Raw genomic sequence first — 27,126 nt, 5'->3', positions numbered from 1 at the left:
TTAATACCAGGACGATCCCATATAAATTAAGATTTTAAAACGATACTGATTTTTGTTCTTAATGTCAAAGTTTACTGGGTTCCAGTAATGGAGACATCAGAGCTGAAGGTTTTGATGCTGGATATTGAAGTCGGAACTGCCGATCTTGAAATCATCTCAGTATCGTTGGACTTGGCAGGGCTTGTGATTTCCAAACGGTACCTAAAGCGACTGAAGTACGGTGCAATGCCGGAACGAACCTCCTCACGACGAACGCAAAACATGAAGAAGACAACCAGGCCCTTCAATGAAGACAAGAAGAGAACATCACCCCATGCCTGAGATACATCTCGAATTTATATATTTAAAATTCAGCTTCATTCAGCTTAATACTTTTCTAAATTTACCTGCAAGGAGTTGGTCAGACAGAAGATAAGTTGGAAAGCGAAAGTCGCTCCTTCGATGGCCAGAAACCCAAAACACCAGGTCAAGCCCATGAGTGCCGAGATGGCTACGGCATTCTGGAGGCGTTTAGAGATCTGCTGGGAGTGAGAGGCTTCTCTGACATTCACGAGACTGCGCATGACCAAGATGAACGTGATGATGTTATGGATGAGGATCAGACCGATGGGAGCAAGGAGGCCGAGGTACAGCACAAGACCAGGCTCAAGGAAGCAACTGGAAGGATAAAACAAAATGATCATAATTCATTCAGACCCAGTTGTTCTGCTTCAAAACACATCATCCTTAATCTGATATTCTGTGTTGGTTGAGAGTGGTTTAAAATATATTCCAAAATTGAAATTACGTTGACCTCTTACAAACATCGTATCTAACCAAAATCGAGTTGATTTGCAAATGAACCTAAAAGCGTCCCTCTATTAAAACAAAGACAAAATATCTTCTACTTACTAATGCTCGTTACCATAGTGATGTGACGCTGCAGCTAAGGTGATTGTCAAGCCGAACAATGGTGAGCCTAAAAGGGGGAAAGAAAATGAAGTAGTCCAAAAATTGCAAACCATATAATACTTTTCATCACTTGATTTAAATAATTTCGGATGGGAACTCACCCCAAGCGATGAGGCAAGCCTTGAGCATGTATCGAGGCGTGTCTTCTGGGAACACCTTCACCGTACTGACGTACATGTTCCTGGCTTCAACGGCCATCCACATCATAGTGGACAGAGTCAAGTAGTGGAGTAAAGCTGCCACGAACGCACAACCACCTGTGGTGTGCTTTGGGTATCAAAAAGCCATTTGAAGGAAAGTCATTTTCATTTTCTGTAAGGGTCAGTTGAGGGTGTTGGGGTGTTGGAGTGGCTCAAAAATATAGCAGTTTGAATGTTTGAAAAATCTAGCAGTTTAAATGTTCTAAGAACTAACCTTGGCGTTGTCCACGCCGGCAAGGAACACGATGTACAACATGAACAGGGAGAAGCAGAAATGAACGAAGATCTGACGAGATTTGCCGCTTCGTAGCTTCCTGGAAACATAATTAATTTGGACAATTGGAATTTAAATGAAGATTTAAAACAAATGTGGAGAGCTATGCCAGTAGGTGTTTCAGATTGTTTTTAAATTTAACAGTTAAAGATTGATATACCGTAAAATGTGAACACATAATATCTCTACGAGATTACACGTATCGCCACGGTGATGGGCTACGAGGGCGGACCAAAAAGGGTGTCACTTTGTCCATTATTTTAATACCAGACTTGCATTCTCTGAAATATCTATTGCATCCTTTCAAAGTAGCTTCTAATGTCTTCTTTGCACCAATGCATTCGTATCACTCAGACCATCTCGAATCCAACTGAACCACGATAATAGGGGGTCTCACAAATTAAGCCCGCCATACCCCGACCTTCCTAGATGAAAGGGGCATAATCTTGATGGAACAACCATGCACCTACTTAACAAAGGTAGCTCCATGTGACTTCTAGTTGTTTTCTAGGATCAAATCCAAGCTGGGCGGGAGGCCTTTTTCACGAATCCAAGACCTTGCCAAAGCTTTACATTCAGGGTTGAGGACAGTACCAGCTTATGAGTATAAGTTTACCAATATCTTACCTGATAGCTAGGTATATAATCAACGTTATGGCCAGAGCTATGATTGATAATGCACAGCCAACCTGGCTGATGATATCAAGTGCTTTCTGGGCAGGAGCGTTATATATACCATCAGGTACCTGGCCCTTCACATCCTTAGGGAAAAGGAAAACAGTTTTTAAAGATCAATTTTAGACCAAGAGTGGCTAACATGACAAGAGTAGCTAGCTGAATAATTCGACAACAAATCAAATTCTCAAAGTTTGAAACGTATTTTGATAGATGGGATGACTATGACTTTTGATCACGGAAAGATTCTTCAAAGATAACCATGAAGGTGACGATTCTTTCTTCTCATGATACATACCACGAGGATGGCAAAGTTTGTTGCGTGGTCGCAGTTACAGGAGACCTGCTCATTGGGCAGTTGTGTTCGCGCGCAGCCAGCTGGTGACCAATCACCGACTCCGTCTTCAAGTTCAAAGTCCCAGGAAACGCACTGGATCGTCTCTAACTCTTCATTCGTGGTATGATCAGGTGCCTGTCTCGAAAAATCAAACTATTGATTGGATTGTATCTGTTATGAGATATTTTAAAGTTATACAAAGATCAAAGTTTGATTTATGTATTTCTATCACATGACATGAACGACGTTTGGGGACATTAATATTTTTGGGACGTTAACAATTTACACTGCAAACAATTTCCTACTTAGACATGTATTAACTTGCCTTGAATTTGATCACGACTGGCTTAGTAAGGTTGACAAGTTCAGCATTCTCCACAGTCAGTGAGACGACATATCCAGCGACCTTACGAGTCAAGTTGTTCTCCCCTCGATTCTCTCTGATTAAAGTGGACTGGAACAACGTATCGTCAGCGTAGATCAGAAAACTGGCCTGCAGTTGGGCAGAGCTATCACCTACATTCAGATTAATTAAGCTAACGTAATTCAGTCAAAGTGATTGACGGTATTCAGCAATAGTAATCGAATAATGTGCTGTAAATTAGTAAAGGTACATTTCGAGATACAGGTTTTTTCTTGAACTGAATAACGTCCGTGTCATGGTTTCAGATCTTCTTTCATACCTGTTTCCCCTAACAGAGAATTCAACCTCCCCTCAAGAGAATCTATTCTCTTCAGGAAAGCAATCAAAAGCATTGGCCCTAACTGAAGCTACTTACTGTCAGATGATTCAATCGAGTCAATGATTTTCCCTGGTAATTGAACCGATGCCAACACATCGATACCCAAAGGGATGTTGTTGCTATCCATGAACGTCTGGACTTCAGTACCAACAAGTGAGCCCTCTTGTGGTGACCCTTGTCCAGGATGTCGTACAGATACAAAGCTGAGTCCATTTTGAGCCAGTGTTGGATCCACACTGACCGCCTCGACATGAATGGTGTCCTGACGAATACTGAGCTTCCCTTCTTGTCTCAAGGTCAAGGAAACCTGATGCTCTACGGACTGTATGATAGCTGAGGAGTTACCAGCATTGATATCGGGAGTCTGGGAGTCAGGAGTTTTCCCAACACTCATGATGACATTGCTTACAGTCTTCAACACCAATTCAGTAACCTTTGCAAGGACATCAATACGAATGCATTACAATTGAGCTCTTTGGTTATTTTTTTTTTCTTAGAACTATTTTATATGTGGTGGTCCCTTATGGTTGCGTTCTGGTTCGGTTTAATTATCCAATCTCTTGCCAAAGATGATTTGTACTGTGACTTCCAATTTATATCGGAAAACTGAGAGTCATTTTCTGAGCACTCATGGTAACGTGACTAACAGTCCCCGGTACATACTCCCAGCTAGATTTAACTAATTCATTTAGTTAAATAATAAGAGAGGAAACAGTAAATCCCAATACGTAGCATATGAAGTTGTCGTCATTCATAAATCGGGCTCTTCTCGCATGTTTTTTTCCAACACTTGCTTGAAGTAATTTGTTTTTATAACTATCACACACCTCCGTGTCACCAGATCCTGCCCCGACAATGTTCGCAAGAATGTTGGAAACCGCCTCCACATCTTCTGAATCCTCAGATGACGCTGACGTCTGACTGGCCAGAAACTTGACCACTTCAACCACGTTTCCTGTACTAACCTCCACCTATAACCAAAAGATGGTAACTGGATCTTGAATATATATATTTACCCAGAAGGACACATGTTTTAAGCAAGAGATCTGCTTTGAAATACGTTTAGCTTTACGTCTTAGAAATTAAAAACGAATGATTCAAAGTTGAGACTGGATTTTTAAGACTGTAGCTGCTTTCGAACTTATTTATCCTTTATTTAAAAACCCTTGACCGATTTTTTTTTTTAAATTTAGAGACAACTTTACCTGTTCAACGTCCGCAAAGGTAACCTCGTCCCTATTTTCACCACAGCTACGAGGCTCGTGCTCCTCCCATTGGACGTACACAGGAGGCTCTACAACCGAACAGTTCCTCACAGCTCGAGGTTCACCGGCTGATGAGGGAAGTTATTTGTAGAAATACTCGTTTTAAAAAGTAGGCCTATATAAGGGTTGAAATGCCAATAACTATGATGGAGTATATTATTTAAATATAAAAAATAACAAGCTATTGCAAGATGGCGTAGTGTTCTTACCATTAATGGTATCAAGTGGACATCTCTCCAAGGACTTTGCAGTTGATCCTGCTGACGTCACAGGCCATGTCAAACCTGCGTATTTTTCGGTTTCACACTGACCTTAAAACATGGAAAGATAAATTCGGCAGGTTATTAATTAAAAAAATTTGTGAATAATTATTAGTAGCATAAAATCATTCTAATAAGCCGGTGAGAATAATCAAGTTCCCTATCATACTTCCTCTTACTTACGACTTTACCAAACAGGTGCAACAAATTACAACCCCAATGACTTTTTTTGTTACGTCATCTCATCTTAGTTACCCTTTCTACAACAGTGTGCAGTTTGTCCAATAGTTCATAGGCATCGTGGGAAGTTGAGCAAGTTTATTGGCTCTATTGAGTTTAAAATTAGCTCTATTGAGTTCAAACCAGTACTGGCCAATGCATGGGCGCATTTGCTGGACGAACGGTATCTACTGTTACAAAGAAAATAGAAGGCAGAGATAATTTCTTACACGAGTCATTTCTAAAGGCAACAACAATGTCTTCCAAACACTTTGTTCCAATAATTTTCAAAAGTAGCAAAAGATATGTAACACATCAGGTTTTCACATACCTGTAACTGTAATGCAAAACTTGCAGATGTTCTCATTCCCAGACTGATCTCTAGCTGTGTACCTCACCATAGACACCCCAACCGGAAATGTACCTTGACCAGCTTGGTAACATTCACCAGGCGGGGGTACCTGGCAGGTAAATGTCACATCTACCTCGGTATTGGAGTTGTCAGAGGTCATTGGAGGCGTCCACCTATGAGACGCTTGGTTGGAAGATGAGATGACGGGAATGATGACGTCATCCGGACAACCGAGGACTTCAGGGGGTTCGTGATCTATAAGGTGAAACAAAACATTTGACTGACGAAAAAACAATCAATATTGTCTGTTGAAGCTGTAAAAACACAATTATAATCAATATACAAATACCCCGTTGTGAATATAACTTCTCTTTGCAAATAAACCAAATCAAAATCTGAATGATTAAGTTTACAACATCTCAGGCAAGTTATACAGTGTACGGTTTAGCCAAGAATTCATGTGCCTCTTGGAACTTAAGCAAGTTCAACCTCACTGTACACATGAAATGTTAGCTAAGACTTTGGACGCTTTACATTGTATCTATCTACCTATTTCAATTTCCGACGGACTTTTACATCTGAGTGTTTCACTGAGATCATGATCATGAACTACGGTGCCAATGTTCTTGTATCAAGAAAAGGAAAGCAACATACCAACAATCTCAATGTACATGTCACATGATGCCCAATTGTTAAAGTCATCAAAGGCGGTGTAATGCAACAAATGTGGCGACCCCAGAAGGCTCAAAATGACGTCATCGTTAGCCTGATAATTGTAATTTTGCGCAGAACCATCTAACTTGATGAATACGGCAACCACGTCAGAGTTATCAGAAACCGAAGCAGCTGCGGGTAGTGAGACTGTAGCAAAGTTTTGGCCTGAATCAGTCTCCACTGTCAATCTTGCTGGGCATGTAATGACAGGAGGTTCGGTATCTGTTGAAATGAATACATACAAAATATAATTCACTCCACAAAGTTCAATGCATTGAGATTTCCCTTGAAGTGGTCTCACTGAAATTCACTTTGCTACACATTTCAATGTTGATTGGTCCAATGTCACACAGCATACATACCCAATGGAGGAAAGGTAGCGTCAACATCAGTGTTGCAAGTCACTCCTGCATCGTTGGAGTGCGGACACTGTTGGTGGTTAAACCATCCACTGTGCTCGCATTGGTCAATGCTTTCTTCGGTTCCCTTACAGGCAACGTCGTTGAGTAGAATAGGCCCTGATCCTCGGCCAAAGTGAGCATTCCACCAAGCCTGGGATGCAGAAGGGTAACCGAGCTGTCGACAAATGACATCGGCATCTCTGATGCTCCAACCACTATGGCAGATTGTACCCCAGAAGCATTTGTAGTACACTTCCACTCTTCCTTCATTCGGCATGTTCCCGTTCACCAGGCGGACTGAAACTGGCAATTATCGGAAACATTGTCGTAATCAATTTTCTTCCGGTACATCACACTACAAATAACATCAAAGGAAACACATTGGACGCACTTAATTCTCTTTATGAAACAACTGCCGTAGATTGTATTGGTCTCCTTCATAAAGAAATCACATTAACAGTTGTGTACAGAACTTTTTCTGTCTACAAATTCAAACCATTCCTCAGGAGAGAGGAATAAAATTTGTTTTAAAAGGTAAAACGTAATTTCCATGTTAAGAAAAGTATTTTGGTCAGTGAAAGAATCAACAGGTATGCAATTGTATAGGCCTATTTAGGACATAATGTTTAAGGGAATTGTCCATAAAACCGCTAGATTCTTTCACTTAACTATCTTACCTGGTTCAGAGGTTGCATTCATATTGTTATCTCCACAGGTAACTCCAGCATCGTCTTCATGAGTGCAGCTATTATGCAACCATCCACTGTGGTCACATTGTTCAATGCTGGACTCGCTGCCATTACAAGTAACATTGCTCAGGACAATAGGTCCTGATCCTTGGCCAAAGTGAGCACCACGCCAGGCTAGTGATGCAGGAGGCAGGCCAAGCTGTCGACAGATGACGTTGGCATCTTCAATGTTCCAGCCATCATCACAGATTGTACCCCAATGGTCTTGGTAGTACACTTCTACTCTACCTTCGTTAGGGTTGCTACTATCGGCAAGACGCACCAGTACTGAAAAGAGAAACAAGTCGTATGTTTAAATTACATCTCAACCACTATATAATGGCGAGTGAATTGACGGTAACCAAATGTATATTATGTAACTATCCAAAATTTTTTACACTTTGACATCAACGATTCACGCCATCAAACAATGAAACGGTAAACGTTGAAGTGAATACTAAATGTGTAGAACTGAAATTCATGACGTGAACAATAAAGCCAAGAGAATAGTTCGGCTTTATGTTACCCAACCGACCCTAGTTTTAGGCCGCGATCCTAAACATTTCATCTGCAAGTCAAAAAAAGTAAATGAATAAATAAACTAAAAAACAAACCCTGTTGTTTTTTGTCTCCAAAATACAAAAACCCTCTTAATAACTCTCTTGCGTCAAAAATGCTTGTATTTATTTGTTTGCCTACTTATATTCGCTACCTTTTTAAGGACGAAACCTCTGTTGTCTTTACAAGTTCGCTTCGCAATAACTAGTTCATACGTAAGGCCAAAACAAAAAAGTCTCCGGTTTCTGGTCTGCGCGCGCGCGCAAAATTAAAAAAAAAGTTTGGTTTATTTTTTTTCCAATGTAAGACGATGTCTAAAAACAGCCAAACTCACTGGGTTGACTGGAATCCTGCAAGCTCCACCCTGAAGGATATTTTTGAGAGTTTTAAGGGGATCTAAGCGTCATCTGCAACCTCAGTCGTCCATTTGAAGAAAACAAAGTTGTGGGGAAAAAAAACGCGTCGCCGCATCACTTTTTGGACAAGCTCCATAACAGAAACTGGAGATTGTTTTTTGCTGACGCCCAATGCATTGCATGTAGCGATTTAAAGGGCAAAGAAGGCATGATGCGGAAATGCGGTAACCAGTCTATGCGTGGCAGTGGTGCACTGCAGTTGCAGTAGCAGGTCGGATTAGACATTGTTAAAATGCCAAGAAAGCACCGATGGAGAAAGAATTTTTCAAAGTAAATTCACAGGACTTGATCTCTCTTGTCTGTGTACGTATTTTCCGTGTTCATGAATTTATTTCGAGGTCGTACTAGTCGTACACGGAGTGATACGATGGAGCGTGTTACACCGAAATTTCCTACTGTAAAAACGAGGTTCGTCGCTCGCCACACACAGTTCATCACGCACGCTTATATCGCGCGATGTACCGAAAGTGTTCGCCAGTTTCCCGTCTTGACTAGCGTTGTGCTATGGTGTGCACGACCTGAATTTTCCATTATTTTAAAGAATTATCGACTGTTAATATTTTGACAGGCTAAAATTCGCATATAATTGAATACCCCATTCACTCAGCACTGCAAAAATTGCCCCCCCCCCCAAAAAAAAAAATACAACCTACCGACCCTATTTGTGAAAGGTATGTAATCGGAGGCAACACTTTTTTTTGCCTTATTGGCCTAGTATAGGACAAAAGCGAATAACATACCTGGTGAAAAAGCTGCTACGTCACACGTTACTCCAAAATCATTATCATGAGTGTCACAGTATTGAATAAACCATCCTGCGTGGTCACACTGATCAATGTTGGATTCGTCCCCATCACATTTAACATTGGCCAGGAGGATCGGCCCTGTTCCTTGACCAAAGTGAGCATTCCGCCAGGTCTGGGATGCAGAAGGGTAGCCAAGCTGTCGACAGATGACGTTGGCTCCCTTTATGTTCCAGCCAGTTTCCCAGTTACTCTGACAAATAGTTCCCCACTGACATTTGTAGTAAACTTCCACTCTGCCCTCATGTGGCGTGTTCCCGTCTGCAAGTCGGACTAACACTATATCGTCGATATCATAAATGAAAACATGCTTCCGTTAAAATATATATGTAGCACGAGGCTCTTAGCGAATATTGCACCAAACAAAGAATTTAAATAACGATTTTTTTCTGCTATAAAAACCGGACATTTGTTGTGTCCCTGTTAATTACACCTGACTTGTGAATTTTGCCATGAGTTATCATTAAAATTGACTTCACACTATTTTGTATTTGCGTGGCAGGTGCTTTGCTATATATAATCACTCTTGGGACTGAAGGCATTAACTAATGTGTCCTGAAATGCAATATCTTATACATGTCAGATGTAAAACGGACACAACAGATTAGACCCAAATCAATTGACCCAATTACAACATCATTTTTGGAAATATCCAAAAAAGTTACCAGGTGGAAGGGTTGTAGGATTGCAGGTTGCTCCCACGATGATATCATCATAATAGTAATGATCCGTGTCATCAAAAATGCTCGTGTAATCACATTGGTCAATTTTCGACTCATTTCCAATGCATGCGACATTCGTGAGGAGAACCAGGCCTATCCGTTGGCTATAGAAGTCGTACATCTTGGCCTGGGATGCCGACGGGTAGCCAAGCTGTCGACAGACAACGTTGGCTTCTTTGATGCTCCACTGATAGCTACTGATGGAACCCCACTGGCATTGATCATATACTTGAACGATCCCTTCATGAGAAGTGCCCCCATCAACCAAACGAACTGAAACTTTTAGAAAAAAAAAATCCACATTAACTTGTTGCTATTAAATTACAGTTGAATATTAAAGCCTCCGAATTGATAACAGTTATTAAACCGTCGTTGCCCAGAAACGGGTATAACCCAACAACATATAGGGACATTTATTACCCAGGAAAGAACCTAGATATTTAATGAGAAAAACAAAATCCTTCAAATTAAAAACTGTTTTACGATATTTTCAGATTGAAACTTATAAGATATTTGTTTAATACTGCTAGGATTACTCTTCAGTTCGGATCTTGGAGTCATATATACATGGGCGTCGCGAGGGGGGGGCAAGGGGGGGGGCACTTGCCCCCCCCCCCCCTGGAAAAGCAAAAAAAAAAAAAAAAAAAAAAAGGAAGAAAAAGGAAGAAAAAAAAAAAAAAAAAGAGGCGCGAAGACAAAGTGGTGTAAATTTAATGGGTTGGGGGGGGGGGCAAAATGTCCCTGCCCCCCTCTAAAACTGATAAATCGAGAATGTGTTGAGAAATACAAGCATTTTTTGGCAAAAAATTTTTTTGCCCCCCTCTAGAAAAAATCCTGGCGACGCCCATGCATATACACCAACTGGCTGGATGCGAATCATCTCACGAGTGCTGATTTATTGTCAAAGTGAGGGAAACATTCAAAATAAATATCCAAAGTGTCCAGGTTTTCGTGGTTTCTTAAAGGGGCATTACGGCCTGAAATGCCCGAAACTGTCATATTTGGGATTGTATACTTATCCTATTTCAAAGGTCTAGTTTAACCGTGAAAGAGCTGGGGGAATCCCCTCCCATTTTTCCGCGATACCTTTTCCTTTTTTTTTTCCAGACCCCAGCCTTCCTGAATATTTTTCCTCTGGTCTTGCGCATCTTTTGATACCAAAATCATAAAATTCCGACCACGGGCTTCCGCGCAGACAAACATTTTTCGATGAAAACTGAAATTTTCCCCATATGTTGCATACACAAACCTCCAAAACCTTCGAGCTTCAAGCGCAAAAAAATGACGCGGTGGAACCACATGGAGAATTTTATCACCACACTGTTTTTAGGTCAATAACCCCCGCATGCCTGGACATGCACAAGATATAGGTCATTCACATGGCCAGGGCTGTTTACAGCCTGTCTGAGCTCTGGGCGGCACGAGGGTTGACAAAAAGAGCTCGGCGGCACAAAGAGGGTGACCACTAAGATCTCCAATTTAATTACTGCACAAAGGCATTAGGCGCCATCCTGGCTGCCGTCTTTCAACACTCCTTACTCTGGAGTGGCTAGGATCTGGCCAATGGGAGTCTACAGGCTTGTGGTGTATAGTAGGGGTGAGGATTACATGGAAGCTTTGCCTTATTGGCCAATTGAAAAAAAATATGACCATATTTGGAAAATGTGGAGAATTGTATCACCGCCTCGCTTCTCGAAGGGTTCCTGTAGTCATGAAATTTCTTGGGTATGTTCATGTCAAGTTGTTTTTCGTCAATCAATGGCCGAGATCTGAGGGGGAAGGGGTCGTAATCCTCCCCCGGCTGAGAAATGATTTTAAAAAATCCTGGCCCCTTACGTTTTAAAGAAAACTAAGCTAATATCTTACCGTTTCCGAGGAAGAGAAGACTAACCCCAGGACTCGGCGGATATTTTGTGGCATAAGCATGCGCATTTCAAGCCGTCTCCATAAAATGTTTTGTACACGTTGTGAGCATGTCATATAATATAGTTTCCTACACGTCCGCAGAATGCGAACCACGGAGCGGCAAGATTCACAACTAGCAATCAGCAGCTCGATTTTTTTCGGAATCAAAATTGTGACCCGAACAACTACTATTAAATGCTCTGTCCAATTAATACATTTTGTTTAAAACGCACTTTGCCGGTCTTAATGTCCCTTTAAATGACTGGGTAAATCACTGAGGTTAATCTACAGGTTAATTGTCATGTAATGGACAAGGCGTCCAAGAAAACGCTCAATTGGTCAACAAAAAGATTATTTCAAGAAATGCTATTAGTTGTTAAGGCCATTTACCCCCCAAAAGCCATAAACGTCCCCACAATCATATTTAAAAGGGACCATTTTGTGTGATTTGTCTCTCAAAAACGAGTTGTTTTGGTGCTAGTCGTGATTGCAAGCGCCCCTGACTTTTATGAAAACGTCGATTAGGACGAATGCGAGTTCATATCTTTGGAAAATATATATTTACTAATTTACATTGAAAAAAAAAAAACCTCCATTTTGTTTAAATATTAATAAAGTTAATGAGAAAATGGGATCTTATGGTTACGTACGCTTCCATCGCTCGGGCTGTGCTAGCTACCTGATGTCAAATGCGTACATACACGTATGCGTACGTGTATGGTACAGATACAGGTACCGGCGCATAACATGCAGCATGGGGACGTGCGGGAAACAGTCAATATGTTGAATCGTCTGTCATCTCGGCGTCAAACTCGGCGTCATAATGGATTCTACATTTATATTATATTGCATGTCTCACAATGGACAGCAAACAATATCAGAAACCTCAGCAAAATTAGTAAACATCTCTCGAAATCAGCAGAGCAACTGGTACATGCCTTCATTACCCCTCTCTCTGACATGTGTAGCTCCATTCTCCATGGCATTCATCAACAAGTGGTGAACCAACTCCAGCATAGGCAAAATACCACAGCTCATCTCTCTTTTATTTTTTTTACCGCCAATTTATGAGCGCCCATTATTAGCTGGATGTGTGCGCTTTTTAGTTATCATGGTAATTATTATTACATCATGGACACACAATTAAGTTTTGGGCAAACTTCTCGTCCATGAAGTACACTTATTTACAACGTATGAGTATTCCACAAAATGTCTGCTGCATCAGAAGTAATCGAATGGGTATTTTTCGTCTTTTCTCAGGAACAGTGATACAATAGGTTAGTATTCTTTATATCTTTGAATATGGTAAGTAAACATTGTAAAACAGCTTTTAAAGCATTTTCAGAACGATGTGCCCCCTGAAGATTGTTTTCAATCAAATCTATAGCTTCATGTGAAGAAAACAATCACAAAATGCAACATATCGATTGTACCTTTAGGCCAAACAAAGGCTCTGGTTTCTGGTGTGCGTGCGCGTCGCCGTAGCCATGCGCGTCGTCAAACATCAACGTTTATTTTACAATGTAAGATGATATCTTAAACCGCCAAACTCACAGATTTGGCTCGAATCCTGCTGCTGCATAATATTAATGTGCTTTTAGATGGGGTTACGATCGGGTATTAGCTTTATTTGGCTTATCTGGGCTCCCATATATTTTGCACAGATATAGTCGGGCACCATTTGCAGACGGTGTTGTAGGTATTTTTGCGATTGTGTGTGTGGAAGCCAGCGTGTGTGTGTAAGCGATGGTCGTGTATCTGGAACCTGTAAACGTTTTTTAATTACCGCAATATGTAAGGGAGCAGACTAATGACCAGCCTGGCAGCACAGGCTCGCTGTCGGTGACGCTGTGTGGTCTGACGTTACCGTTTTCTCTGATTTTTGTCTTGACTATCAAATGTCCCTAAGTATGTTCGTGTCGGTCGGGATCAAAAGTGGGTGCAGAATTCTCAAGCCTCATGGCCTTACTGAGGTCACCTAGCTCCACTCTGAAGGATATTTTTGAGAGTTTTAAGGGGATTGAAGCGTCATCAGCTGCCACATCAGCCGACATTTGACAAAAAGTAGGGGGAAAAGCGCGTCGCTGCACCACTTTTGGGGCAAGCTCCATACCAGAAACCGAAGACTTTTTTTGGCCCTAAGGGAACTGGCATATAAATAAAGTCTATATATGTGTATAAACTCACCCGGTGCACGGGTTGTGATATTACGTGATTCTCCGCAAGTAACTCCAACATCGTCCGCAGGATTGCAGTTATGGCTGAACCATTCATTATGTTCGCATTGGTCAATGCTTGACTCGTTGCCAATACAGGTAACATTGCTTAGGAGAATAGGTCCTGATTCTTGGCCAAAGTGAGCACCACGCCAGGCCTGTGATGCAGGAGGGAGGCCAAGCTGTCGACAGATGACGTTGGCATCTTCAATGTTCCAGCCATCATCACAGATTGTACCCCATTGGTCTTGGTAGTATACTTCTACTCTCCCTTCATAAGGGTTGCTACCATTGGCAAGACGCACCAAGACTAAGAGAACAAGACATGTAATCCGACTATGCCTTTTTATATAACACTTTGTTAATTGAGGATAATCGTCAAAAAGGTTTCTCTATTGAAACAATCTACCGATGCCCATATTCATATGATGCAATATGACAATTTCATTAAGAAATTCATTATCGCGCCCTAAATCTGGTCTGCAGCTTCCCCATCTCGCCCAACCGACTGTGGCAACTATGATCCCTAGCTGTTCAACTTTAACATTCCTTCCTTAGATTTCCTCGATGTTTTGAAGGACCAACTCACCAGGTAAAAAGGGAAGTGTAACATTACACACCACACCAACATCATTCCAACGGTCATAATCAGGGTAGCCGTAGTAGTCATTGGCTGCATACCATCCGTTGTGGTCACATCTGTCGATACTTGACTCGTATCCATCACACTCAACGTTGCTCAAGACAATAAGTCCTGATCCTGGACCAAAGTGGGCATAACCCAAGGCCTGCATTGCAGAAGAGTAGCCGAGCTGTCGACAGATAACGTTGGCATCTTCGATGGTCCAGTGATGATCACTTATTGTACCCCAATAGCACTGATAGTAGAGCTCCACTCTACCTTCATAAGGAGTGCTGCCATCGACAAGGCGTACCAACACTTTAAAAGACAAAATTGACACATATTTGGGTTAAAAGTATCAAGTTAGTTTGAATAACAATGCAGGGGCGGATCCAGTAATTTTTGCGGTGGGGGGGGGGTCTCATCAGCAAAACAATCTGAAATGTAAACAGGGTTTTTCATTTGGACACTTGCACTCTGAAAATCAATAGGTGGGGGTTGGGGTTAGTACCATACTTTAAATGGGGGCGCTGTTCAAATCTGACGATTATTAACACTATATTACTATAGTGTTCAAATACTCCCTAACCCAGCTGGATCTGTCCGTATTTTTCCAGAGTCAGAAATTATTAACAGTATAATTTGTTGGGTTGTCACAGCAGGGGGCCACATTATTTTTCAGACATTTCTATGAAAAAAAACCAATACGGAAATGGGGGAGGATTTGACCCCCTATCTTCCCGCGATCCGCTCCTGCAACGATGTATACAAGTGTGAATGTTGAACACTAAAGTGTGGAAATAGGATAAAAAAAAACCAAAGAATGTGGACCGAAATTTATCGAAATTGTCACATCTTCATCGTCGGTTGATTATGACATTTATTCATCAATGAAATAATATCTCTAAACTGAAACGTTTACGTATACTTATGTTCTGTCCGGCATCCTGAAGGAAAATCACTTACCTTAAGGATGTCTGAAACAGCTTGAGTTTTTTTTTTGAAACACTTCTACACGTATTACTTAAGATGTTGAATCCCAAACATACTGCAAAGATAATCTTAACTGTTTAAAATCACATCCCACGGTCGTTTCGCTTGTTTCACCCATAATACCGTCGGCCTCCGCAGGACTTGATTCCGATTTAATGAAGTTTAAAGAAGAACGAGAAATGAACTTTCTCTAACCAATTGCCCACATAAAGAATGACGATACGTCATCAACTCACCAGGTGTCGGAATGGTAAGGTCACAAGTTACTCCGACATCATAGTAATGATTGCAGTAATGACTATCCCAGCCACTGTGATCACATTGATCAATGTTCGATTCATGTCCATCACATGCAACATTCTCAAGTAGAATCGGTCCTGATCCTTGACCAAAGTGAGCATCCACCCAGGCCTGGGATGCAGAAGGGTAACCGACCTGTCGACAGACGACGTTGGCCTCTTCTATCCTCCAGTTGGAACCACAGATGCTTCCCCATTGGCCTCTGTAGTACACCTCAACTGCGCCCTCATTAGCTGCTCGTCCATTAATCAGACGTACAAATACTATGATTGAAAATAATACCGCCTTTTTTTTAGTAGTACATACATGTTATTAGGAACCCAATGTATACCTGGCTAAAAACCATTTCGAAAGAAAAACTAGCTTCAGATAATCGTAACGTCAGATAATAAATTTCCAGTCAAGAAAAACACACATTCTAAAACCGTGCACAACGCAGCCTACTGGGGCTAGATTGATAAACGATACAGTACCAGTACTGCACTCAGAGAGATTGAGGAAAACGTTTAATAAAGAATGTGTAGGCCTGCTTGTTTACTAATTAAGTATGATTATACCTAATTATAACTAACCAGGTGGAGGTAATGCTAAGTCACACGTTACTCCAGCGTCGTCGTAATGACTGCATCCCGAGCTAACATACCACCCATTGTGATGGCACTGGGCTATGCTTGATTCATTGCCCTGACACGCAACATTGTTGAGGAGAACTGGCCCTGTTCCGTGACCAAAGTGAGCATACCGCCAGGCCTGGGATGCAGAAGGGTAGCCGAGCTGTCGGCAGACGACATGGGCATCTCTGATGGTCCAGCCATTGCTGCAGATTGTACCCCAGTGGCATTTGTAGTACACTTCCACTCTACCTTCATTAGGTGCATCCCCATTCACAAGCCGTACTGAAACTAGAACAAAAACCGTTTTAATTCAACAATTGCGTTTACCTCGTGGCCATTATTTTTTTACTGGTTAGTACTTATATGGCACTTAAGATGGAATAGTCTCACCTGTTAATGGGTTTAAGAAATCACAAGTCACACCAACATCCTGGCTATGATCACAGTTATTGTTCAACCATCCGCTGTGATCACACTGGTCGATGCTTGATTCTGTGCCATTACAACCAACACTATCCAAAAGAATTAAACCTGAACCTTTCCCAAAATAGGCATTCTGGGGGGTGGGTGATGCAGAAGGATAGCCGAGCTGTCGACAGATGACGTTTGCATCTTCGATGCCCCATCCATTACTACAGATCGTACCCCATTGGTTTTGGTAGTACACTTCCACTCTGCCCTCATAAGGCGTGGCTCCTTTGACAAGACGAACTGGGACTGAATGAGAAAGGAGACTCAGTTACGGGACGAAGATTAATGCAACTGATTAACAACATTATTATTGACAATGTACCATATTTATTTCATTACATAATAATATGCATTTTTTCTGTATGGAAAACGTAGACAATTTCTTATTAAGGCTAGGGAAGAGATTAACTTTAGTTTCCCAGTGCAACCGTTAATGATATTCATCCTCCATGTGAAAGATATTGTCGAGCGGCATTGTGTTCTCATGTCTACGTTAGTAAATTGATTCGCAAATTAATTCAATACAGAAATTAAAGTGCAGTTTCAGTGGAAATAGGGATGACCATACAGCCAAATTACAAACTTGCACAGGCGTGATTACTTGAAAAGCGATTCGGTCGGGGGGGGGGGGTTCGACACCATAACACTAGGGGCGCTGCTCATGATAAAAACAGTGCATTGGGAACTTTTGTATATCGTTGTTTCCTTTGATTTTCATCGAAACAAATTAATAATAGATTTGGGTTACTGCAAAATATTAGATAACCTCAAAATCAGCATTTACTTTCTGACCACATACATTGGGTGGGGGATCCAATTGCCCAAACCCAGGACAAAAGAGTAGTGGTATCATCCCCAGCCCCGCCAGTGTAGTGCTTCATTGGAACTACCTGTGTTCTACTCATTTTACAGTTTTACACTTACGGGAAAAAAATAATATGAAACCTGCAGCAAAATTAATTCACAAAAGGTATATTTATGAAAAAGACATCAGACTTAATCTTACCAGGGGAAGTGGTGTCTCCACTACATGTCACCCCAACGTCATTTCTATGGTAACATGCACCGTACCATCCTGTGTGCTCACACTGTTCGATACCGATTTCAATTCCATTACATGCAACATAATCCAGTCGAGTCGGTCCTGACCCTTCACCAAAGTGAGCATTCCGCCAGACATGTGACGCGGAAGAGTAGCCGAGCTGTCTACAGATGACATTTGCCTCTTTTAAGCTCCAGTTATTACTACAGATTGTTCCCCAATTGCACTCGTAGAACAGCTCAACTCTTCCTTCATTAGGGGCGTTCCCATCGGCAAGACGAACTGGAACTAGTACAAGAAAAGCGCAGTTTTCAAAAATCATAACAGACAGGAACATGCGTTAAGTATTGCCATTTGTGCAAAAACCAGTTTATTCCTGCCAGACTAGACACGTTAATTAATAGCTACCTGTAAAGCTAGCGTCTTTGCGATACTTCAGGTTCCCCCCCCCAAAAAAAAAAAACACCTCCATCTTGAAATCTAGATTATGACCATTCAGCGGGCGCCTTCTATCGAGACTGTTGTAATCCATGGTTGTATACCCCCTCCCCCCCCCAAAAAAAAAGACATCAAATCGACCATTCATCAGCTTATTTCACATTACTGCCTGAAATTACGTCACATTTCCCGAAGTCGACTCCGATTTGCTGGATGTCGGGGTCACAAATGCTCACAATATCAAACGTTGTTGCGGAGCTTGCGTGTTGGCTCCGTTGAACAACGGATGATACACAGACTACCGGTTCAGCCTGTCTTGTCATAGTCCCTGAAAGAAATGGCTTGAATTATTTAATAAGTACTTTCTACAGCTTCAAAACCTGTCGTTGTTCACTTACTTGGGGAAGCAATTGTTACAAGGCATGTCACTCCAGCATCTTCTCCGTGGTAGCAGTTATGGAGGAACCATCCTCTGTGATTACACTGATCAATGCTGTATTCGTGTCCAGTGCAGGCGACATCATCCAGTAAAATAAGCCCTGATCCTTGACCGAAGTGAGCATACCGCCAGGCCTGATATGCAGAAGAATAGCCGAGCTGTCGACAGATGACATTGGCATCTTCAATACTCCAGCCATCGTCACAGACTGTACCCCAGTTACACCCATAGTACACTTCCACTCTTCCTTGATTGGGTGTGTTCCCACCCACGAGACGCACCAGAACTAATGGCAAAGAAACATGCATAGAAGGCAGCAATGATGTTAATACGAACAAAACATTGTCTGCTGCCCTCAAATACCACTGTCCGTATAAATATTCCAGTAGATATGTTAATTTTGTTCAGGTAGGTGCTACTCAACTGGTTCCGGTCCCCGATTTCGCGAGGCTGCAGAACAAGTAAATGTTTTAGACGTTGGGATTTGCCTTTCAGACTACAATTCCCTTAAAAAGTCTTCCAAAGGCAAGAATCGGCAAAAAAAGTAACATTCCATTTCATTGAGAAGTATGCACTTGACGTTTTGGGAATGTAACATGGGAAGGTAACATGGAATCTAACTCGGGGACCGGTTTCGGTCAGTTTCCTTATTTCATTTATTTTTTTGAAATAATACTTGCTGTTCTTTTTCAAAAGCTGAACACATTGACGTGTGCCAAGTCTAGGGTGTCATCCATGCGCGAAGCTGTTATCGTCATTTTTCAAAAGTAAACAGTCATACTGCGCACGCGCAGAGGTTATCCAATCATCAATGACCTTGAATGGGGACTAGGTATGGGTCCCAATGTTATGGATGGTGGGGACCAGTATACTGAAAGTGGTTACCTGGTGAAGAGGTATTGACAATGAGTTGCTCCCCACAAGTCACTCCGGCATCTTCTGCATGACTGCAGCTGTGATTGAACCATCCACTGTGTTCACATAGGTGTATGTTTGATTCGGTGCCATTGCAAGTAACGTTACTCAGAAGAATCGGTCCTGATCCTTCACCAAAGTGACTACCCTGCCAGGCCTGTGATGCAGGAGGATAGCCGAGTCGTCGGCAGACGACGTTGGCATCTTCAATGCTCCAGCCATCATCACAAATTGTACCCCACTCTCCGTTGTGGTTTATTTCTACTCGTCCATCAAACGAGTTACTGCCATTTGTTAGACGAACTGTGACTGAGGGGGGAAAAGGCAGAACAAAACAGTTTGATGTAAAATGACTTCTACAGGGTGATTAAAAAAAGAAAAAGACATAGATTAATTCCCAAATTCAAAAGAGCATGCACGGGTACGCCAATGGAGCGTGTATTAAACGGGCATGTGCTTCCACCACTAGGCCTATACGAAAATTGATCAATGCCATCAGAAGTTATGCATGATTCACTAAAATAACCCACTGGTATACAACCGTCTTAAGATAATTGTGTTAAAAGCTTTGAAGCTATTCAGCTGACTGAGAACCAGAGATTACACACAGGTATTTTAAATTCCAATCAGATTTTAATCTTTAAGTCAGATTTGTGTAACATGTTTAATGAGGAACGAATCACGCTTGTTTTTTTTATATTAAGTCAGTTTCCTTTTTGAGATTTTTTTTAATTACAGACGATTTTTAATAGAAAGGTCGTCTTTTGGCTATTCGCCTTAAGGTGATCAACTCACCTGGATTATCTAATGTATCGTTACAAGTGACTCCAACATCATAGTCATGAAACCCACAGCCATGATTGTACCATCCATCATGATCGCATTGTTCAATGCTTGATTCACTGCCACGGCATCTGACGTCGGCCAGGAGTATTGGTCCTGATCCCGGACCAAAGTGAGCATCCCGCCAGGCGTCAGTTGCAGACGTGTAGCCGAGCTGTCGACAGACGACATTAGCCTCTTCAATACGCCAGTCATGATTACAGATAGTACCCCAGTTACAGCGGTAGAATATTTCTACTCTCCCCTCATGCGCCGCGTTCCCACCAGCCAGACGGACTACTAATGAAAAGAATTGCAAAATTTATTTGTTAGGCCAAAAAAAAAAAATACCCGTTCTCTGGTCAGCGCGCGCGTCGATTTTAATCATGCGCGTTAACCTTTTTTTCTTCAAATTAACTCGGAAGCCACAACAGCGCCCTCTATTGCCGCACCTTTTCAATTGTACCTAGGAGCACCAAGGAATGGGGAAATTGCACCAAGGCAAATGATAAAGGGCACCAAGGCAAATTATGGAGGACACTAATGTTTAATGAGGACACAAAAAAGCAAAATAGTACCAACCTTGTCTGTACAATTCAAGCTTGAAAAAAAAAAAAAAACAAACAAACAAACCCGTCGCCACATCAATTCCGGAACTTCGGTCTGACCAGAGACCGATTATTTATTTTTGGGGGCCTTAGAAGGCATTATATTCATTTAAATTTCGTTCGGAAAAGAAAATCGAAGTTTTGAAATAGCACGTATATACCAACTTTGACATGATTTTTTTTTCCCGTTCAGTTTATGTTTATATCACGTTAAAAAAGTCTATTATTGTAATACCTGGTGACGTCACGATGACGTCACTGTAATAAGTACTTCTCTGTGTCAGGATGTTCAGTCCAAGTTTCAAGTTTCAGATATGAACCGTTTTGAAGACAAGTTGCGGAGAATAATACCATTGTCCAAATCATCCCCCAACTTGAAAAAGTGAGGTTAATAGCCTGATCACCCAACAAAAGTATTAAGTGCCCCAAAATGTTCCAACAATACTAGCAAATTCATATTAATTTCTAATTGGGTTAATTTGAGCTATTTTGAGCTAACCAAAATCTCAAAATGGCCGCCCTGGCGAAATAGTAATCTGCCCGGGCGAAACAGCAATCTGCCAGGGCGAAATAGTAATCCGCCCGGGCAAAATAGTAATCCACCAGGGTGAAAAAGTACTGCGTCCGGGCAAAAAAGCAATCCGCTCAGGCAAACTACTAATCCGCCCGGCCGCGGCGAAATAGTGGGCTTGAAATGTTTTCCGGTCATGTCCTAAGTACGCTTCCGAAATACGCACTCTATTTTTGGAAGTCACATTTTGGGTGACATGTATGCAATGCACACACATGCATTCGTGTATTTCGCTGCCACTCAAGTTGACGTTCGCCCAGTTTTTGTTACGTCAAGCAATATGCTCAGGCATTCCATTATTGCCGGAGAGGTCTCAAGTGCGCGTAAACTTGGAACGCATACAGCGCCAATAATGTGTTAGTGGCGTGAAAGTGACGTTGAGCTTTGCACTTACCCGGAAAGACTGTGTCAGATTCACAAGTTACCCCAACGTCACGATTATGATTGCAATCATAATTGAACCATCCTGTGTGATCACATTGATCAATGCTAGATTCATGTCCATCACAGTTCACATTGGCAAGGAAAATAGACCCTGATCCTTCACCGAAGTGTCTATCACGCCAGGCCTGGGACGCAGAAGGGTAGCCGAGCTGTCGACAGATGACGTTAGCTTCTCTTATGTTCCAAATGTTACTGCTGTATTCATCGTAACTGCAAATCGTTCCCCATTGGTTTTAGTAAAGGATTTCCACTCTGCCTTCGTTGGGTGTGTTGCCATTCACCAAACGTACCGGAACTGCAGAGTTACAATTTGAACCAGAAAAAAAAAAAACAGGTGAAGCCTTTACATTGTAATCTTATGGATCCCTTCACGTAGGCCTATATGTGACGGATTTGCTGCTTTCAATCCAAATAAGAAATAACTTGCGTCAAAATGACAAGGACTTTGATGTTGCATTGTTTCCAAAAGAGTACAAATTAATTCCCTCTGACTAAAATTGGGGAAAATAATAAGCGCAAAATCTATTCGATTAACCATCTTTTTCTCGCGATTATTTAGATACTTTAACCACACTGCATTTTGATCTGTAATAAGGGTGATTTCCGTGCCAAATTGTTTAGTCTCAAGTTCAACTCTTTTTGAAATAAGACAGTGCAGCTGAATCTCAGTCACATATCTCAGTCCATCATAGTTTCCCGGAGTTTCTTTTGCTCCCAATCAACGACAATGTGAGCTTTTACTGCACATTTCTATGCGAATTAATTTTGCCTGCTGAAATAACTTTTGTTAAAATCTCAGTATTGACAACAAAACGATGCAGTGCAAAACAAATTGTCAAAACAGCTTCAAACCTCAATCTAACTTTAATATAACATTTTTAAAGCCAGTATTTTAAAGCTGTATTGTTTTAGATATAATTTTTCCAAATGCCGACACCTGTGGATTGTTTTCACTGATATACTGATTATAAATGAGACAAATATCCTGTATATGGTCTGTAAAGGAGCCAATAACCTGGGTGTTTTGTTCAATCTTTATATATATTGATGAAATAAAGATTGTAATGTAATATATGAAGAGTAAAAAAGAAAGAAAACAGAATTAACTTATACACTGGGTGTCATGCTTGTTATACTGAGTTTATATATGGAAAACAATTGCATTTTACCTACATGAGCTGCATTGTCACAAACGCTTGTAATTTAAATAGCACACAACACCGCATAGAGAAAGCACTCCGATTTCCCACCAATCAGACCCATGCTAGGGCCTACACAGTAAGTTGATCCACGAGGGATACACCAAAGTTCAACCAATGGCTGTGCTCTTCGGTCAGTTCTCAATACTTTGTCTAAATTCGTCTTTCAATTGTTTGGTATTGAGGATATGAAACTTTTCTAGCGTTATGCAACACCAGCAGTGTGTGTGCAGTATCACTGAACATGTAGTTTACGTGTTGTATGGATTTTTCCCCTCTACGCTACAGAAAGTACAGGTTATTATGAGATCATTGAGCTAAGTAGCGGGTACGTCAAAAGAAAATGACAAGGAAAAGCTATACAGAAACCCATCTTCACGTTTCCCGCGTATTTGGCCAGGCAGCACTTCAACAAGTCACACAAGGAAACAAAACCACTTCTGCCGCGTGAGTCTGTCGTGTAGCAACATTTATATCCATTTTTTTCATAATTCTACTTTATTAGCTAAATGTTTAAGGCAGTCGAAACAAATCAGCCCAACTATGTACTTTCTCCCAAAACTTCACAAAAACCCACCCCCCGGGAGAACCATTTGTAGGCAGACCAATCATCGGCGGATGTTCTAGTCCAACTGCCAAAATATAAGGATTTGTGGATTACTTCCTCCTCCCCAGAATCACTGCTCCACCTACATACGTCCGCGACACCACGGACAATTTGCCAAAACTCGAAAAGGAAACATTCCAACAAAACGCACTGCTGGCAAGCATGGACGTGTATATCCATGTACACAAACAACCATCAGGATGAAGCGATAAACACAGTATGCAAAGTCTACTTGCGAAGAAACTAACCCCACACATGCGATCGCTAAACCCCCATCCCGATACATCTGAACACTACTGGAACTAGTTCTCGAAAGAAACTACTTCCAATTTGGAGGAAAAAACCGCCGCCCCCCCCAAAAAAAAAATCGGTCGTGCTAAGGGATCCGTGGCAAGTCCCGAAATCTGTGACATCACACTCCACGAATTGGACCCCCCCCCCAAAAAAAATTCTGCACCAACTACACCCAATACTATACTTGGCACCGTTCCGAGACGACATTCTCATCATATACGATAGCTCACTCGAGGATTAAACTAACCTCGTCCATGAAATCAATCAGATTCACCCCACCCTCACGAGGCCTCCCAAACGTCCATCACTGACTATCTTCAAAGGTGCATGTTTCCAATCCACGGGCATGTTAGACACACACATCTACACCAAACCCACAGAAACGTACCAATGCTTGTGTTACCAGGTCCGACTTTTACCTGACAGGTTCCCTACTCTTTCATTTATTGCACAACTTTTGTAAACTTTGTGCATGTCATGTCACTTGCTGACTGCCATTGCGATCATGATATTTGCCTAGCGCCTTCTTGCGGCCAAACGTATTATTATTATTTTTTTTTAGCACAGCGTGCGCCACCAAGAATATTGCCCGCTGCTTTTTAAACTATGTAAAGGGCGTAGCGAATTGCATTCCACCGCGCTTTGTTTATTTGAGATAGCTGGCATTCTGGGCGTTTCTATAGTTTTCTTGTAAGGCTGGGCTGCGAAATAATTTGATTTCGATCCAACACCCCGCTGAATCAACATCATTTCTGTGAGCACTTGCACACTCCATTTTATTACAAATTTTGGATGCAGTTTACAATGTAATTCGGCGTTGCCGGCATTGCAGTTTTATGCGTTATTCCTTCCATTTTGCTGCTGCATCGTCGATCGAGCACGAAGAGGAACGAATGAACGTAGATCATCCCAAATGGTGAGTAAATCCCTTGTGTGTTATTCCACTTTTCATCCCTGAATCTTTTTATGCCATAATCTTTTTATCCCACATTAATTTTTATGCAACAATCCGGACTTTTGTTTCTCTCTTTTTGTAGCCAGAAATTAAGGCCGTCAAAACTGAAATGGCCGCAAACGGACGTTTGCGATCACGACTCTTGAATTAAATCTGTTTTTCATGACGTTCAAGTATTTTTGTAAATCAGCAATTCACCTGTGATGATTCACTATTAAATTATCAAGAGTGGCAAAGCAACGACTTCATTTTACGCTCAGAACATTTATTTAAACACATTATTTCCTATACTTTTTAAATATTTTTCGGCAACTCTGAAAAACAATGTTAACATTTTTTTGTTCGTGAATCTCCATTTTCTTTCTTTTAAAAACAAAACTATTTATACATTTTGCAATACGAGCACGCTAACTTCAACTTCATTTTAGTGTTGCTATAATTCATGTTTACATTTGTTATTTGAAATAAGATTTTCCTATTTTTTCAACAAAAATATCCGACCGGGTTTACTTTAAAGTGCTGTCATTAAGAAATGTATTCCAGAATATGGTGGCTATCAATACTTCATTACTTTAGAACATTACTTGGGGAATAATTCATTTTTATTCTGGGAATTAAACTGCCTTATAAATATTCTTGGATTCATAAAATAAGGAAAACAGTGTTTTCCTCAATTACTTTAAATTTATAATGTATTTAATGATGTACTTTGCTCTAAAACGTGATTTGACCATAATTCATTAATGCATTACTGTATGTACATTTCTTTCAGATCCTTGGAGTGACAGTTCAGCCTATAAAGTTGCCCTTTTGACTGTCGTCCATTTAGACGGTCGTTCTTGTATACTATCATTCTTTTGTAAATAACCTCATAAATCCTCGATACAATGTGTACATATATTTTTGTCTCATTTTCTTGGAATCAATTTAATTGTGCTGTAAATGAAATATTTTGAGATACTGAGAAAACAGACAACGTCGCTCCACCCAAATTTTATTTAGTGGGACCACTCGGTTGTGAGGAGAGTGACACATTTTATAAACTAGTTTATTTTGCTCTCCCCGGTTACACTTGGATAGAACCTTTGCCACCCAGAACATGTATTCAACGGCTTTATGAAGGGGAAAACCTACGATATGCTCAAAACACATGTAATCTATAGGATTTTACAGAAAAAAGGTCAATAACTTCAAAAACAAACTCACAACGAGAGGCTACACTCTAGCTGAAATCAGCAAAGCATCCAAAGCAACCCCACTCTCAGGGAAATATTCCCCAAACCTCCTACGGTTGCTTACAAACAATCGACAACATGAAAAAAAAAAAAAACTCTGACTCGACACAAAACGATACAACACTCAACATACTCGTCTCACTACTGGAAGAACAAAATCCAGTCACCTAAATCATGTGTCAAATCACCATGGTTACTTTTATTATCATCAATCACAGGTTCACTCTCAATCACACAATACGGTCACACACTGAACTAACTATGGTCTACTCCGGTTCTTCGCAATCAATGCACCTGAGTTCTGGATCGGAAGAAAATGCATTCCTGCTCGCCCCAAAGAAAATGACATATTTTCCGAACGTCCAAAACAATCCTTCATACCAAATGATCAAACCACCATGGTCCCCCAAAAACATGTGTTTAATTTCCAAACCCAATCCTGTCAAACCTGACAGCGTGGAAATGTACTTTTAAACGAAAACACTCAAACCCGTAAATATTTACGGGTAATGTGATAAGAAAGAACGTCTCTGAATGGGTCTGAACCACCATTTTCCTTATCCTACTAAAAATCTTTTCCAAATGCCGACACATATGGATTGTTTTCTTTGATGTACTGAATATAAAATGTAAAAACGTATATAGAGTGAACACAAAATAACTTCAGCACTGTGTGTCATGCTTGCTATAATGAGTATTTTAAGAACAAATAATCATCTCTTACCTGCATGAACTGCATTTTCACTAACGCTTGCAAGTAACATAGCACACAACACCGCAGAGAGAAAGCACTCCGATTTCTCAGCAATCAGACCCAT

The 27,126-nt window shown here is 41.1% G+C and overlaps 1 protein-coding gene across 1 annotated transcript; it reads right to left on the bottom strand.

Moving 5' to 3' along the window:
* Positions 1-27,126, bottom strand: LOC119725102 (deleted in malignant brain tumors 1 protein-like). Its single transcript, XM_038196465.1, has 28 exons — positions 27,033-27,126; positions 20,369-20,695; positions 19,544-19,882; positions 18,618-18,944; positions 17,857-18,069; positions 16,659-16,985; positions 16,507-16,556; positions 15,591-15,867; positions 14,329-14,679; positions 13,711-14,049; positions 9,562-9,897; positions 8,834-9,175; positions 7,069-7,407; positions 6,353-6,688; positions 5,931-6,212; positions 5,256-5,531; positions 4,655-4,756; positions 4,386-4,513; positions 4,008-4,151; positions 3,217-3,613; positions 2,763-2,953; positions 2,399-2,572; positions 2,053-2,186; positions 1,362-1,465; positions 1,053-1,208; positions 892-958; positions 387-657; positions 1-281 (listed from the first exon to the last, which is right to left on the bottom strand). Exons 1-28 carry the CDS (start codon positions 27,124-27,126, stop codon positions 72-74), a joined length of 6,633 nt encoding a protein of 2,210 aa, XP_038052393.1. The 3' UTR covers positions 1-71.

This window comes from Patiria miniata, unplaced genomic scaffold (assembly GCF_015706575.1).
Source record: "Patiria miniata isolate m_02_andy unplaced genomic scaffold, ASM1570657v1 HiC_scaffold_18, whole genome shotgun sequence".
Lineage (NCBI taxonomy): Eukaryota > Metazoa > Echinodermata > Asteroidea > Valvatida > Asterinidae > Patiria > Patiria miniata.
Note: the sequence above shows the minus strand (reverse complement) of the source record. Positions and strands in the feature narration are given on the sequence as shown.